At 40.5% G+C, this 13,397-nt stretch overlaps 1 protein-coding gene across 1 annotated transcript; it reads right to left on the minus strand.

Moving 5' to 3' along the window:
• Positions 1-1,969: 1,969 nt before the first annotated feature.
• LOC130736278 (uncharacterized) lies at positions 1,970-3,346 on the minus strand. The gene has a single exon (XM_057588119.1). The coding sequence runs from the start codon at positions 3,344-3,346 to the stop codon at positions 1,970-1,972; it is 1,377 nt and encodes a 458-aa protein (XP_057444102.1).
• Positions 3,347-13,397: the final 10,051 nt, after the last annotated feature.

A 13,397-nucleotide genomic window follows, 5' to 3' on the forward strand; every position in this document is an offset into this window, starting at 1 on the left:
TCTCGCCGACGCTCGTTCTGATATAGAGTCCAAGTGCAAGCTTCTGGCCGATAAAGATGCTCAAACCAAAATTTTGGAGGAGCAAATGAAGAACGACGCAGCTCAGACAGCAGCTGTTGAACGCATCCGGGGCTTATTGATCGCCAAGGCTCAAGTCAAACATCTTCATCCTGATGTTAACCTTGACTCTTTGGGAGTTTTTAAGAAGATTACACCTGCTGGGCTGGAAGGTGCTGAAGATCCTCCGGGGGTTGCTGGCGTTGACCTAGGGGATGCTATTCAAACAGGAATGAGAACATAGATAGAAACAATGCTTCTTTATTTATTTGGATTACTGTATTTTAACTGTGAGTTGACTCATTTCAGTTTTTACTTATCTTTGTGTTTTATGCATGGTTTAATGTTTTCCGATTTTTATTCCCTTGTTTCTCCCGCTTGTTTATTAATTTCTGAATTACGTCTGACGACATTGATGGTGTGTTGGGTTCGACTAGGGCTCTTGGCTCAGTTTCTGAACTGAGGCTTTCTTTCACACGCATATTTCTCGTAAGATCAAGTGTGGCCTCGCCAGCCTTATTAGGCGAGGACTTATAATTGCTCAGGGCCCAATGGCCATATGGGTTTACCCGTGTCTTTTGAGCCTAGTTTGAACAATGCTCGCCCATATTTCAGGGAGATTATCGGGATAAGAAGCTTATCCGCACACATCGCCGACGAGTGACGGCGAGCTGCGTCGGACTTTCCGGAGCAATCCCCAGACATCAAGGTCGTGTTGGGATTGCCACCTTCAGGGAATTTTTCCCACCGAGCCCTCGCCGCAATTCAGTGTGATTGAAATTGCTGGATACAATTTTTGTATTTTCAATCAGACGTGATAGTCAACAAACTCCCGAGATGGAGAACAAGAACGTGTCTTTGTTTTTACCATTCAGGCACTTTCGGCCGACAATTTCTTTGAACAAAGTACAAAAGGATTTTCCCTCGCCAAGTCTGCTGCCGATCTTTGCATCGGATTCAGCGTTTTTTATTGACCTCGTTAGCTGTAGTAGTATTTTAGACTGGCAGCGTTCCACGATCTTGGCATCCGCTTCCCATCCAAGCTTTCCAGGTGATAAGCTCCCTTCCCTAGGACCTTCAAGATTCTGTATGGTCCCTCCCAGATTGGGCTCAACTTGTTTCCCGTGATCCCTGTTCGTTTCTTAAGCACCAAATCCCTTGCTTGCATCTCTCTTGGTCGCACCTTCGTGTCATACTTAGTCGTTGCTCGCTGCTTCATCGCCGCTTCCCTTAGGCGAGCTTCGTCGCGTGTCTCTGACAGCAGGTCCAGCTCCATCGCCATATTCGATGCATTCTCGCCCTCAAACTTTGGCGCTGTTCGCCATGAGCTGTTGTCGATTTCCACGGGGAGCATAGCATCTGCCCCGTATGTCATCCTGAACGGTGTTTCTCCCGTAGACGAATACTGCGTCGTGTTATATGACCAAATCACGATCGGAAGTCCATCCAACCAGGCCCCCTTGGCATCCGAGAGTCGGCGTTTCAATCCTCGCAAGATGACTTTGTTCGCTGACTCAGCCTGGCCGTTGGTCTGAGGGTGTTCCACCGACGAAAATCTCCTCTGGATCCCCATTTCTTCACAAAATTCCTTGGTCTGATTGCTTGCAAATTGCGTCCCATTGTCCGAGACGATCGCCCTTGGCACTCCAAATCGGCACACAATCCTTTTCCAATAAAAACTTATTATCTTTGCTGCTGTTAGGCTTGCTAAAGGTTCAACCTCTATCCATTTAGTAAAGTAATCCACCGCCACGAGAATGAACTTCATTTGCGATCTGGCAGTGGGAAAAGGCCCGACGAGATCAACTCCCCACATGGCGAAGGGCCAAGGGGAACTAATTATGGCCAATTGCTCCGGCGGGGCCCTGGGTAAATCCGCGAATTGTTGACATTTCTCGCACTTCCTTACAAATTATGCACAATCCTTTTTTATCGTGGGCCAATAAAAACCTGCCCTGAGGACTTTACCTGCCAGAGATCTTCCCCCGATGTGGCTCGCGCGAACCCCCTCGTGAACCTCCGTCATGACATTCTCATACTTTTCTGGCGGTAGGCACCTTAAGAGGGGCGAAGTGAATCCTCGCCGGAAAAGGATGCCATCGAGCAACGTGTAATTCCCTGCTTCTCTCCTTTGAGCCTTTGAGTATTTTATCACATCGCCTGGCTCACCCGCTAAGATATCATTGATGGGGTTCATCCAAGTTGCCTGGCGATCTACTGAGGCCAGTAGTTCTCCCTCTATGCTGGGGTTGGTGAGTGTTTCCTGAATCACGCTTCGGTTATTCCCGGGTTTTCTGGTGCTAGCCAACTTAGCTAGGGCATCAGCCCTTTGATTCTGTGTCCTCGGCACGTACTCGACCACAATCTCCTTTATTCGACTCATAAGCGGTCGTACGCGCTCTAGATACTTTATCAAAGCCGGTTCTTTGACCTGGAACTCCCCATTAACCTGATTTGCCACTAACAACAAGTCCGTCCTTACCAACAAACTGTCAATTTGCACCTCGATCGCCAGCTTTAGTCCTGCAATTAGAGCTTCATATTCCGCTTGGTTGTTACTGGCCTTGAACTGGAATCTCAGAGATTGCTCCAACACCAGTTCTCCCGGCCCCTGCAGTGTGACTCCAACTCCACTTCCGTTGTCGTTCAACGAACCATCGACGAACAACATCCATTGTGTGTTTACTCTTTCTCCTTCCTCGGGTGTCAATTCCACCACAAAATCTGCCCAGGTCTGCGCCCCAACTCTCCCCCTTTTATCATATTGCAATCCATACTCTGACAGCTCCACTGACCATGCGACGAGCCTTCCTGATAAATCTGGTTTCTGCAATACCTGTCTCAAAGGAAGGTCAGTTCTCACCTTTACCTGAAAACTTTGAAAGTAGGGTCGCAAACGTCTGGCGGTGACTAGGACGGCGAGCGCCGCCTTTTCTATCTTTTGATACCTCATTTCGGCCCCTTGAAACGTGTGGCTCACAAAGTAAACTATTTTCTGTTCCCCGTCTACCTCCTGGATTACCGAGCTGATCGCGTGATCTCCTACGGAGAAGTACAAATGTAGGGGAAGACCTTGGACGGGTTTCGAAAGGACAGGTGGTGCTGACAACATTTCCTTGAGGCGAGTAAAAGCTTCTTCACATTCTGGACTCCACTCGAATGCTGCGTTCTTCTTAAGGCATTTGAAAAACGGAGCTGACTTATCACCCGAATGAGGCAGAAATCGAGACAAAGCTGCGATTCGCCCGGTTAGCCGCTGCACCTCTTTCACATTGCTTGGGCTCTTCATCTCCCGTATCGCCTTTTGCACTTGTCCAAATTAATCTCAATCCCTCTTGACGTAATCATGAAGCCTAAAAGTTTACCCCCTTGTATTCCGAAAGAACATTTCTCCGGATTGAGCCTCATGTCGTGCTTTCGGATTTTGCCAAAGGCTTCCGATAGGTCCTCGTGGTGAGTCGACCCCAGAACTGACTTAACAATCATGTCATCGACGTACACTTCCATATTCCTTCCTACTTGCCCCTCAAACACCCTGTCCATCAGTCGCTGATACGTCGCCCCCGCGTTTTTCAACCCAAAAGGCATGGTCTGAGAACAATAATTTACCCTTGCGGTCATGAAAGCCGTTTTTTCTTCGTCAGATGGATGCATTTTGATTTGATGGTACCCCGAGTATGCATCCATTAAACTTAGAAGTTCATTCCCGGAGGCTCCATCCACCAGTTTATCTATGCTAGGTAGAGGGTAGGAATCCTTCGGATATACCTTATTCAGGTCTGTGTAATCCACACACATTCGCCATTTCTCGTTTGCTTTTTTGACCATTACCACGTTCGCCAACCAGGTAGGGTACTTAATTTCGCGAATAAAATCTGCTGCGAGTAGCTTGTTCACCTCTTGCTGGGTCGCCTTCTCCTTTTCATCGCCCATGCGTCGCCGAGACTGGGTTACCGGCCTCGCCCCTAGATTCAGTGCTAGTCTATGACAGATGAAGTTCGGGTCTATGCCAGACATATCCTTGTGACTCTAGGCGAAAAGGTCCAGGTTCTCTCCCAACAACTTCGACAACCTCTGCTCTTGGCTTTCACTTAGCCCGGTCCCTATTTTGAGTATCTTCTCGCCAAACTTCAACTCTTTGGTTTCTTCTATCGGGGTGGGTCTATTGACACGCCCCTCGCCCCTTGGATCCAAGCTGTCCTCCTGAGCCTCTACTTCGTTACAACGATGTCCTGTTGAGGCGTTTTTCTTACCATACCGATCCATAGCGTTACAGTAACACTCCCTCGCAACCCTTTGGTCCACCACAATCCGTACTATTCGCTCGCTCGCCAACGGGTACTTCACTGCTAGATGAGCTGTTGATATCACGGCGCACAGTCGGTTCAAAGTGTTCCTTCCATTGATCACGTTGTATGAACCTTCTGCCTCTAAGACCAAGTATTTTACTGTTAGTATTTTGGCATCCTCGCCCTCACCGAATGTGGTATCAAGATCTATGACTCCTTTTACCCACACTCGTTCACCTGCGAATCCTACCAAGGTCCCTTCATACGGGATAAGGTCTCCTTCTCCTATTCCGAGCTGCATAAACGCTCCACCATAGATGATATCTGCCGAGCTCCCCTGGTCCAGGAGCGTTCGCTGTACGTCGAAGTTGTTAACCCGAAGGGAGATCACGATCGGGTCATCCAGATGAGGTTTTAAACCGAAAAAATCAGCAGGTGAAAACATGATGTCTGGATGCTGGAAACCGAAAGGCGCTTCCGCGACCACATTTACCGTTCTGAGGTATCGCTTGCGCGCTGCACCAGTGATTCTTCCTCCGCTAAAGCCGCCGGCGATTGTGCCTACCTCGCCGATCGTAGACGGTTTGTTGCTCTGCGCCTTAATAGTCTTCCCTGTTGTTATCAATTTCGCAACTGCATGCTGTAAAGCTCTGCATTTTCCGGAATCATGACCAGAAACTTGGTGATAATCACACCACTCCTCCGTCATCCTATCCCTCGCCGAAGAAGACTCTAACTTCCTCACGGAACCTCGGTAGCTTTTCCTGTATAATCCGCTAGGTTTTGACGCCGCATCCACTATGGTAACTGCCTCATCTTGTTGTTTCAAACGGCCAACGACTTCACCGATCAATTTTTGCCAACTTCCGTCAGCCTCCAATTCTGGAAATTGCGTGCTCACGCTTGCTGGCATTTCCTTGTCCTGCTCGTCTCGTTCCTGCGGGCTTACGTCTTGTTTTGGCTGATCGCGCACACGCTTTGACTGTCTTCCACGCAATCGATGATATCCTCCCATCGAACCGATTCCAATATTGGTGGCTCCTTTCAACTCAAGAAAATTCCACAAGAGATTTTGCACCTTCCTTGAAATCGTGATCCACGTTGTCCGGGAATTGAAATCTAGCGATCCCCATAGATGACGCCAATGTTCCGGTCAAGAACATAGAATCAAGGCATGGTGCCTAGAGTGTGTGGAGTGTGATCGGAAATCTTAGAGAGATGAACTCCTAGCTGTTTTGAGAGAGAAAATATAACCGAATCTCAATGATGTTATTGCCAAATGAGCCAAAGGTCCCTTACAATTGGTAACCGTCCCCTATTTATAGATTTGGGGTTGGGCCTTCGTGCCTTTAATCTGTCTAAATGGGCCGGTTGAGCCTTGGGGAGAGCGGCCCATGATCCAGATATGTTCCGCGCCTAAGGCTGGGTTCCCTGGGCGAGGGACCCTGGGGTCTCGCCCAGTCCACTATGAATCCATAAGAATTGTATTGAGATATATTCTCTTTGACTTATGAGTCCAGAAGTACCATAGCATGAATACACAAAGAACAGTTCTTGGAGAACTAGAAATTAATATGAACTTTAATCCTAAAATGATTCAATTGATTTATTGGATACGTTTGAGAGAAATTACTCTATGATTTAATTGACTGGATCATTCTTCCTTCCTTCCTTTATGTGAATGGAATTTTATTGAATCATTCCACCAGAAGTGGAAGAGATTAAAATAACGGGAAGAGATCAAGAAAAGAGTCATAAAATATACTATATTTAAATTATTTAAATTGAATTGATCTCTTTATTTTAGTAAAAGATCTCTTTATTGAATTGACTATTTTAGTAAGAAATTGAATTGATTTTTTATATGATTTAAATTGAATTGATCTCTTTATTGTGATATCTTATCTTTTAAATTGAATGACCAATATATGCTGTTAAGTAAAGTTTGTAACAAATCTAAGACCTTTTGATCAATATATAGATAATTTTTTTAAGTCGTTTATATCTTTTGAAAAAAAAATGAAAAAAAAATTGACCGTGTATTTATATTAGTTGAGAGATTTAAAAAAAAAATGTATATTCTGATCGTTTTTTTTTTCAAAGATGTACTTATATAATTATTGTTTCTCAATACATGTATGATTATTTGGTTATGATTTTTGTTTTAAATTAGTATCTAAATCTTTATTTTTTGACACAATCTAAATCTTAAAGGAAATTTTTTCTAATATGTGTAAATATTTATGAGATCGTGAAGAGAGTATATTTAGAAATAATTCTATGGGTTTGTTATAAACAAATTTGTTTACATGTATTTGAACTTCCTTCTTGTATCATAAAAGAATATTTAAACAAACTTAGCTGTTTGAAATAAACAAAAGAGGAAGACCTTATAGTCTTTTGTCAATACATTATAGTTCTTGAAGAACTATATCATTATCATTATAAATGATCAAGTTGATTGGAATATATGTGTCTATCATGTAAGCTACATAAGTAGCTATATTAAGGAAGGATTGAGATATTCCCTGAAGTGAATATTTCAACACACATGACAAAAGTTGTGATCCTTTTAAGGCATGAGTAATTGTCCCTGAAGGACATCAAATGGTATATTTGATATTTTTTCATTTGTTTCATGAAATGAAACTTTGTGGTGGCTCTCTAGAAGAAGCCTATGAAATTTCAAAACAATATTTTAAAATGGATCATTGACACTCTTGAACAGATCCATAGATCAATATTATTATATTTTTTGCTAGAAACAACCCAGATGGGGTTGCAATCATAGAAGTGATATTTGAATCAATGATTGATGTGACCATGATAATAACTCCTCATATCGAAAGTTTTCTTGACACAATGTAGTGGTCAAACGACGTGTCCTATTGACACGGTGATGAAGCGAATTGCAGTGCAATTGCTAATAGCTTGTTGATGGGGAGCATAATAAAATGGTTGTGACTCACACTTAGGGGGAGAATATTGAGAATTGAAGTGTGAGTTCGAGTCTCACATTGGTGCATGATCTCATGCTTTCTGCTCCCTTTATCTTCCCCTAAATTGGTATCAAAGCATACAAATATAAAGAGCATATATAAACATTGTTGCTAAATATTGCTTGGATCAGTAGTAATCCAGACATGTACAGATGTCAAAACTATTGTGTTTTTCCACGCCATGGATACACGTTAAAGGTAATTATGAGATGCAATACTTATCTTGTGACACAACTCTCATGTACACATATTCCTTATTAATTTGAAAGTCTTGAAGGAATTTATTTACATCTAATGGATGTAACGATAAACTATAAGTTGAAAATATCAAAATCCTTGAAGGATTTAAAATGTCATAAAATTTTACTTCAAACATTGAAGTATTATTTTGAATGAGAAAGTTCTATATATGGAACAAATTGAATGTGATTGGCATGATCGGTTAGACCATCCCGAGTCTTATGATGCGAAAGTATATGAATTCATATGAGCACTCATCAAAGAACCTGAAGATTCTTCCATATAATGAATTCTTATATATTGTTCTCATGACCAATTAATAATTGGTAAAAGGATGGATTTGAATCCGTCATTATTCTTGAGTATATTTGATGCGGTACATGTGCACGTATTCACTCTTTTTATGAGTCATTTAAGTATTTCATAAATTTATCGATGCATCGACTAAATGACCAAATATATGTCATCAAATCTTAATATTGATAGAGTGAAAATTCCAACCTTGATCAAGTTGGTAAATGACTTGATTTTGAATATCTAGTTGCACATGTTCGTAGTCAAATGATCTAGTTGAGTTATTTACTTAAATCGCCTCCTATTTATAGCTAGACAATTACATATGAGAACAAATGTCCTTATTTATGGACATGTGATTTTGCAAGTAGCAGCATTGACACGCATGAAGCCAACAAGTCATTAGAATTCTCCCCATTGTAATTGGTTCATGGTCAAGAACCTAATATCTCCCGTCTAAGAATTTTCAATGTGCGTTATATGTTTTCAATTGCTCAACCACAACGCACTAACGTGGGACCACAAGGAAAGCTGAGATTATATAATCAATTTGAACCATTACCGATAGATATTTCATATCTTACTTGTTGTTTCTCAGCATTAGGGGGAGAGGAAATTAAGCAGCTATGAAAATTTGTAAAGAATGCATGCATGCTCGCACTATGAACCAGAAGTTCAAAAGATGCATTCTCTGACCTAAAAGGAATTATTAAATTCCTTATATGCTGCAAATACCATTCTCTAACTTAATATATCAGTTGGAAATTTTGTCAATCTTATTAGACTAAGGCATGCCTAAAACTTGGTTCAAAGAGATAGATCATAGAGCCGGAAGATGGTCTTGTTGAGGAGGCAAATTATCTTGTAAAGTATAGAGACTACAAAAATGTTTATACCTCCTGGAGAGGTTCAGGTACCTGTAAATATTGATTAAAGAGATCTCAGTAGATTATGTCTCTACAATGAAAACAAGGAACCAAGAATATGAAGAATTGTCGACATGATGAAGTAGCGCTCAGTATTAGAAATATGTGCGAGAATCTTGAACCCAAAAATAAATGGGTATGATTTCCCATAAATAGAAATAAGCAATTCATTTGCTGAACTTAAGGGTCTTTGGACCTCATGTTTATACCCTAAATGTATAAAGACGATAAGGCTTAAAGAGTCTGTGTAGTAAAATGAAATAATGTTGTCATATTTAAGACACATGTGACAATCGTGGTGGATACTTGGAGTTACAACTTATTTGTATTGCTCACTTGAGATTGATATCTATATAAAACTCCTTGAAGATTGTAAGATGCCTAAAGCACACAATTCATGTTCTCAACAATGAACAAATTACTAGATTGAAGCAATCTAGATGATTATTTGCTTAAGGACGGTCACAAAATGACCCAACCAACTCATGCATATTTATGATGAGATGTGAGATTTCTTATGTCATAATTAAGTTAAGGACAATGATTTATTGAGACTCTAGTGTAGATTTGCTAAAAAAGAATCTGAGATAAAATGGTTGAGAATAAAAATTTTGTCTAGCCTTATCAATTGAGTATCTAAAGGCTGAGGTATTCATGTACCAAGGGACTTATGTTGCAAAGGTATTAAAAGGAATCTATATGGACAAATCATGTCCATTGTGAACTCTATTGATTGTAAGGTCATTAAATGTAAATAAAGATCATTTTAGACCTTGAGAAAAGAATGAAGAATTACTTGGTCCTGAAGTACCATATCTTAGTGCTATCAGAGTATTAATGTATCTTGCTAGTCATACTCTACTTGATATATCATTTTCTATTAACTTATTAGCAAGATATAGTTCTTCACCTACATGAAGACATTGGAATGGAATAAAACAAGTCTTTCGTTATCTTAAAGGCACAATGGATATTAGTTTATTTTTCCCCTATATGTCCAAGCTTAATCTAATTGGTTATGCAGATGCTGGATATTAGTCTAAATATCTCAAACAGGTTACTTGTTTACATGTGGATGAACAACCATTTCATGGAGATCTGTGAAACAAACTATGATAGCTACCTTAGCTAACCATGCAGAAGTATTAGCATTACATGAGGCAAGTCGAGAATGCGTTTGGCTGAGATCCGTGATTCAATGCGTACTTGATACTTGTGGTCTGTCCCTCTAGAAAGATGCCGCCAACAACTATATATGAAGATAATACTACATGCACTGCTCAATTAAAAGAAGGATACATCACGGGAGATAGGACAAAGCACATATCACCGAAGCGCCTCTTCACTCATAATCTACAAAAGAATGGTGGCATAGACATCCAACAAATTCGTTCAAGTGATAATTTGACAGACTAATTTACGAAGACTCTTCCAACTACAACATTTGAAAAACTTGTGCGGAATATGAGAGTTCGCCAGCTCAAAGATCTCAATTAAAATGCATTGCAATCTTTTTTCCTTAACCATGTTTTTTCCCATTGGGTTTTCCTGGTAAGGTTTTTAATGAGGCAATGTACAAAGGCGAACTATAGAATGATGTACTCTTTTTCCTTCACTAGGTTTTTATCTCATTGGGTTTTTCCTAGTAAGGTTTTAATGAGGCACATTCTTAAGGGATGGTCATCCAAGGGGGAGTGTTATGAAATATATGGATGCCCATCAGAGTTAAGAGTCCATGGGCCAGGCTCACATGTATACTTGTTCAACACTCCAAACCTAATAATATAAATACAAGGGAGTCTGCACTTAGCAGAGCATCTCCATCACACTATTTCTCTATCTTTTGTTTCTCTATTCTCCTACCTTATTTACTTGCTTACTCTTTATTCATAACACGTTATCAGCACGATCTAATTATTGTTCCCCTCTATTTACAAGCTTGATCTAATTGGTTATGCAGATGCTGGATATTTGTCTAAATATCTCAAACAGGTTACTTGTTTACATGTGGAGAAACAACCATTTCATGGAGATCTGTAAAGCAAACTATGATAGCCACCTCGGCTAACCATACAGGAATATTAGCATTACATGAGATGCCGCCAACAACTATATATGAAGATAATACCGCATGCATTGCTCAAACAAAAGAAGGATACATCTGTAAGATCAAGTTTTGATCGTGTAGTACAACTCTATGTTTTGATGATTACAAGTTAACATTTTAGTATGAACAATTATGGTACTCTAACGTGTTTTTCTGAGTGTGCTGTTTACAGGCTCTGACCTCAATTTTAAGTCACACAAATCAGAAGCACTGTGCTTAAAGAGTGACCCAAGCAACGCTTTCGCAACATCTATGTTCAGTCTGAACAGTAGAAAAGCTTCAGAAGTTCTGAAGTATATTAAGCTCTGATATGGACTCAGCCACTTGAAGTTCTGAAGATCCAGACGTTCTGACAACCCAGACACTCTGAAGGTTCAGATGTTCTGATGGTGTAGAAGACTCTGAAGATCTAGAAGCTGAAAAGTGGAAACTCTGAAGTCCAGAAGCAAGATGGCTCTGAAGACCAATTACTTCCCTCTGACTTCAGAATCAGAAGGTACAACGGTCAGAGGATCTCGGCTTCCCTCTGACTCTGATCAACTAGCTTCACAAGTTCCAACATGAAGCATTTCCCTGATCAGAAGTCTACTAGGTTAAAGGTCAAGTCACTATCCAAAGTACAAAAGCAAATGTACTATCCTAACAACCTACCTAACATTCTCTGCCACAGCAGAAGCTGGAATTTCCAGAACTGCCTTCCAACGGTAGCATTCCCATGCAGCGTTCAAACCCTAATCCTTGGAGTATAAATAGAGGCTGAAGATTGAAAGATGCGGTTGGAAGAATCTCACACGCGCAAGCTATATTCAAACCTTCTAAGCATTCTTTCATCTGAATTCATTGTGTTTACCATTAGCTTTTCAAAAGCAAATTCTTTGTAAACATTCTTTCTTAAACAGTTGTTTAGTTACCTTTAGGAGATCAAGTTTGATCGAATCCTAGAGAAGACTAAGAGAGTGAATCTTAGTGTGAGCTAAGTCAGTGTATTGTTAGTCACTTGAAGGTTTCAAGTGCAGTTGTAACACTTACCTGATTAGTGGATTGCCTTCATTCTAAGAAGGAAGAAATCACCTTAACGGGTGGACTGGATTAGCTTGAGTGATTCATCAAGTGAACCAGGATAAAATCCTTGTGTGCTTTTCTTTCTCTTATCTTAAGCACTTTGTTCTCGAAAAGATTTGATAAAATCTTTAAGGTGGAAGTTTTATTTTGAAAACGTTATTCAAACCCCCCCCTTTCTATCGTTTTTCATACCTTCAACATCAAGAGAGATAGAACAAAGCACACATCACCAAAACTCTTCTTCACTCATGATCTACAAAAGAATGGTGACATAGACATCCAACAAATCCGTTCGAGTGATAATTTGCAGACTTATTTACGAAGACTCTTCCAACTACAACATTTGGAAAGCTTATGCAGAATATGGGAGTTCGTCGGCTCAAAGATCTCAATTAAAATGCATTGCACTCTTTTTTCCTTAACCATGTTTTTTTTCCCATTGGGTTTTTCATGGTAGGGTTTTTAATGAGGCAATGTATAAAGACGAACTATAGAATGAGTCAAAAGCTCTCCAAGCTGAAGCAGAAGAATCTGAAGAAGCATCAGAAGATTCTGATGAAGATGAGTTGACTCTGATTTCAAAAAGGCTCAACCGTATCTGGAAGCACAGGCAGAGCAAGTACAAAGGCTCTGGAAAGGCCAAAGGAAAGTTTGAATCCTCAGGCCAGAAGAAGTCCTCAATTAAGGAGGTCACATGCTTTGAGTGCAAAGAATCAGGGCACTACAAGAGTGACTGTCCAAAACTGAAAAAGGACAAAAGGCCAAAGAAGCACTTCAAGACAAAGAAAGGTCTGATGGTGACTTTTGACGAATCAGAGTCAGAGGATGTTGACTCTGATGGTGAAGTCCAAGGACTCATGGCTATTGTCAAAGACAAAGGAGCAGAGTCAAAGGATGCTGTTGACTCTGACTCAGAATCATAAGGAGATCCAAATTCAGACGATGAAAATGAGGTATTCGCTTCTTTCTCAACCTCTGAACTAAAACATGCTTTGTCTGATATCATGGATAAGTATAACTCCTTATTGTCTAAGCATAAAAAGTTGAAAAAGGACTTATCTGCTGCTTCTAAAACTCCTTCTGAACATGAGAAAATTATTTATGATTTGAAAAATGATAACCATGCTCTAGTGAATTCTAACTCTGTGCTTAAAAATCAAATTGCTAAGTTAGAAGAAGTTATTGCCTGCGATGCCTCTGATAGTAAGCATGAATCTAAGTATGAAAAATCTTTTCAAAGATTCCTGGCTAAAAGCGTAGACAGAAGCTTAATGGCTTCAATGATCTATGGCGTAAGCAGAAATGGAAGGCATGGCATTGGCTATTCTAAACCAATTGGAAATGAGCCTTCTATGCCTAAAGCTAAATCTTTATATGAATGCTTTGTTCCCTCTGGTACCATATTGCCTGATCCTTTACCTGC

This window comes from Lotus japonicus, chromosome 2, assembly GCF_012489685.1.
Source record: "Lotus japonicus ecotype B-129 chromosome 2, LjGifu_v1.2".
Taxonomy (NCBI): Eukaryota; Viridiplantae; Streptophyta; class Magnoliopsida; order Fabales; family Fabaceae; genus Lotus; species Lotus japonicus.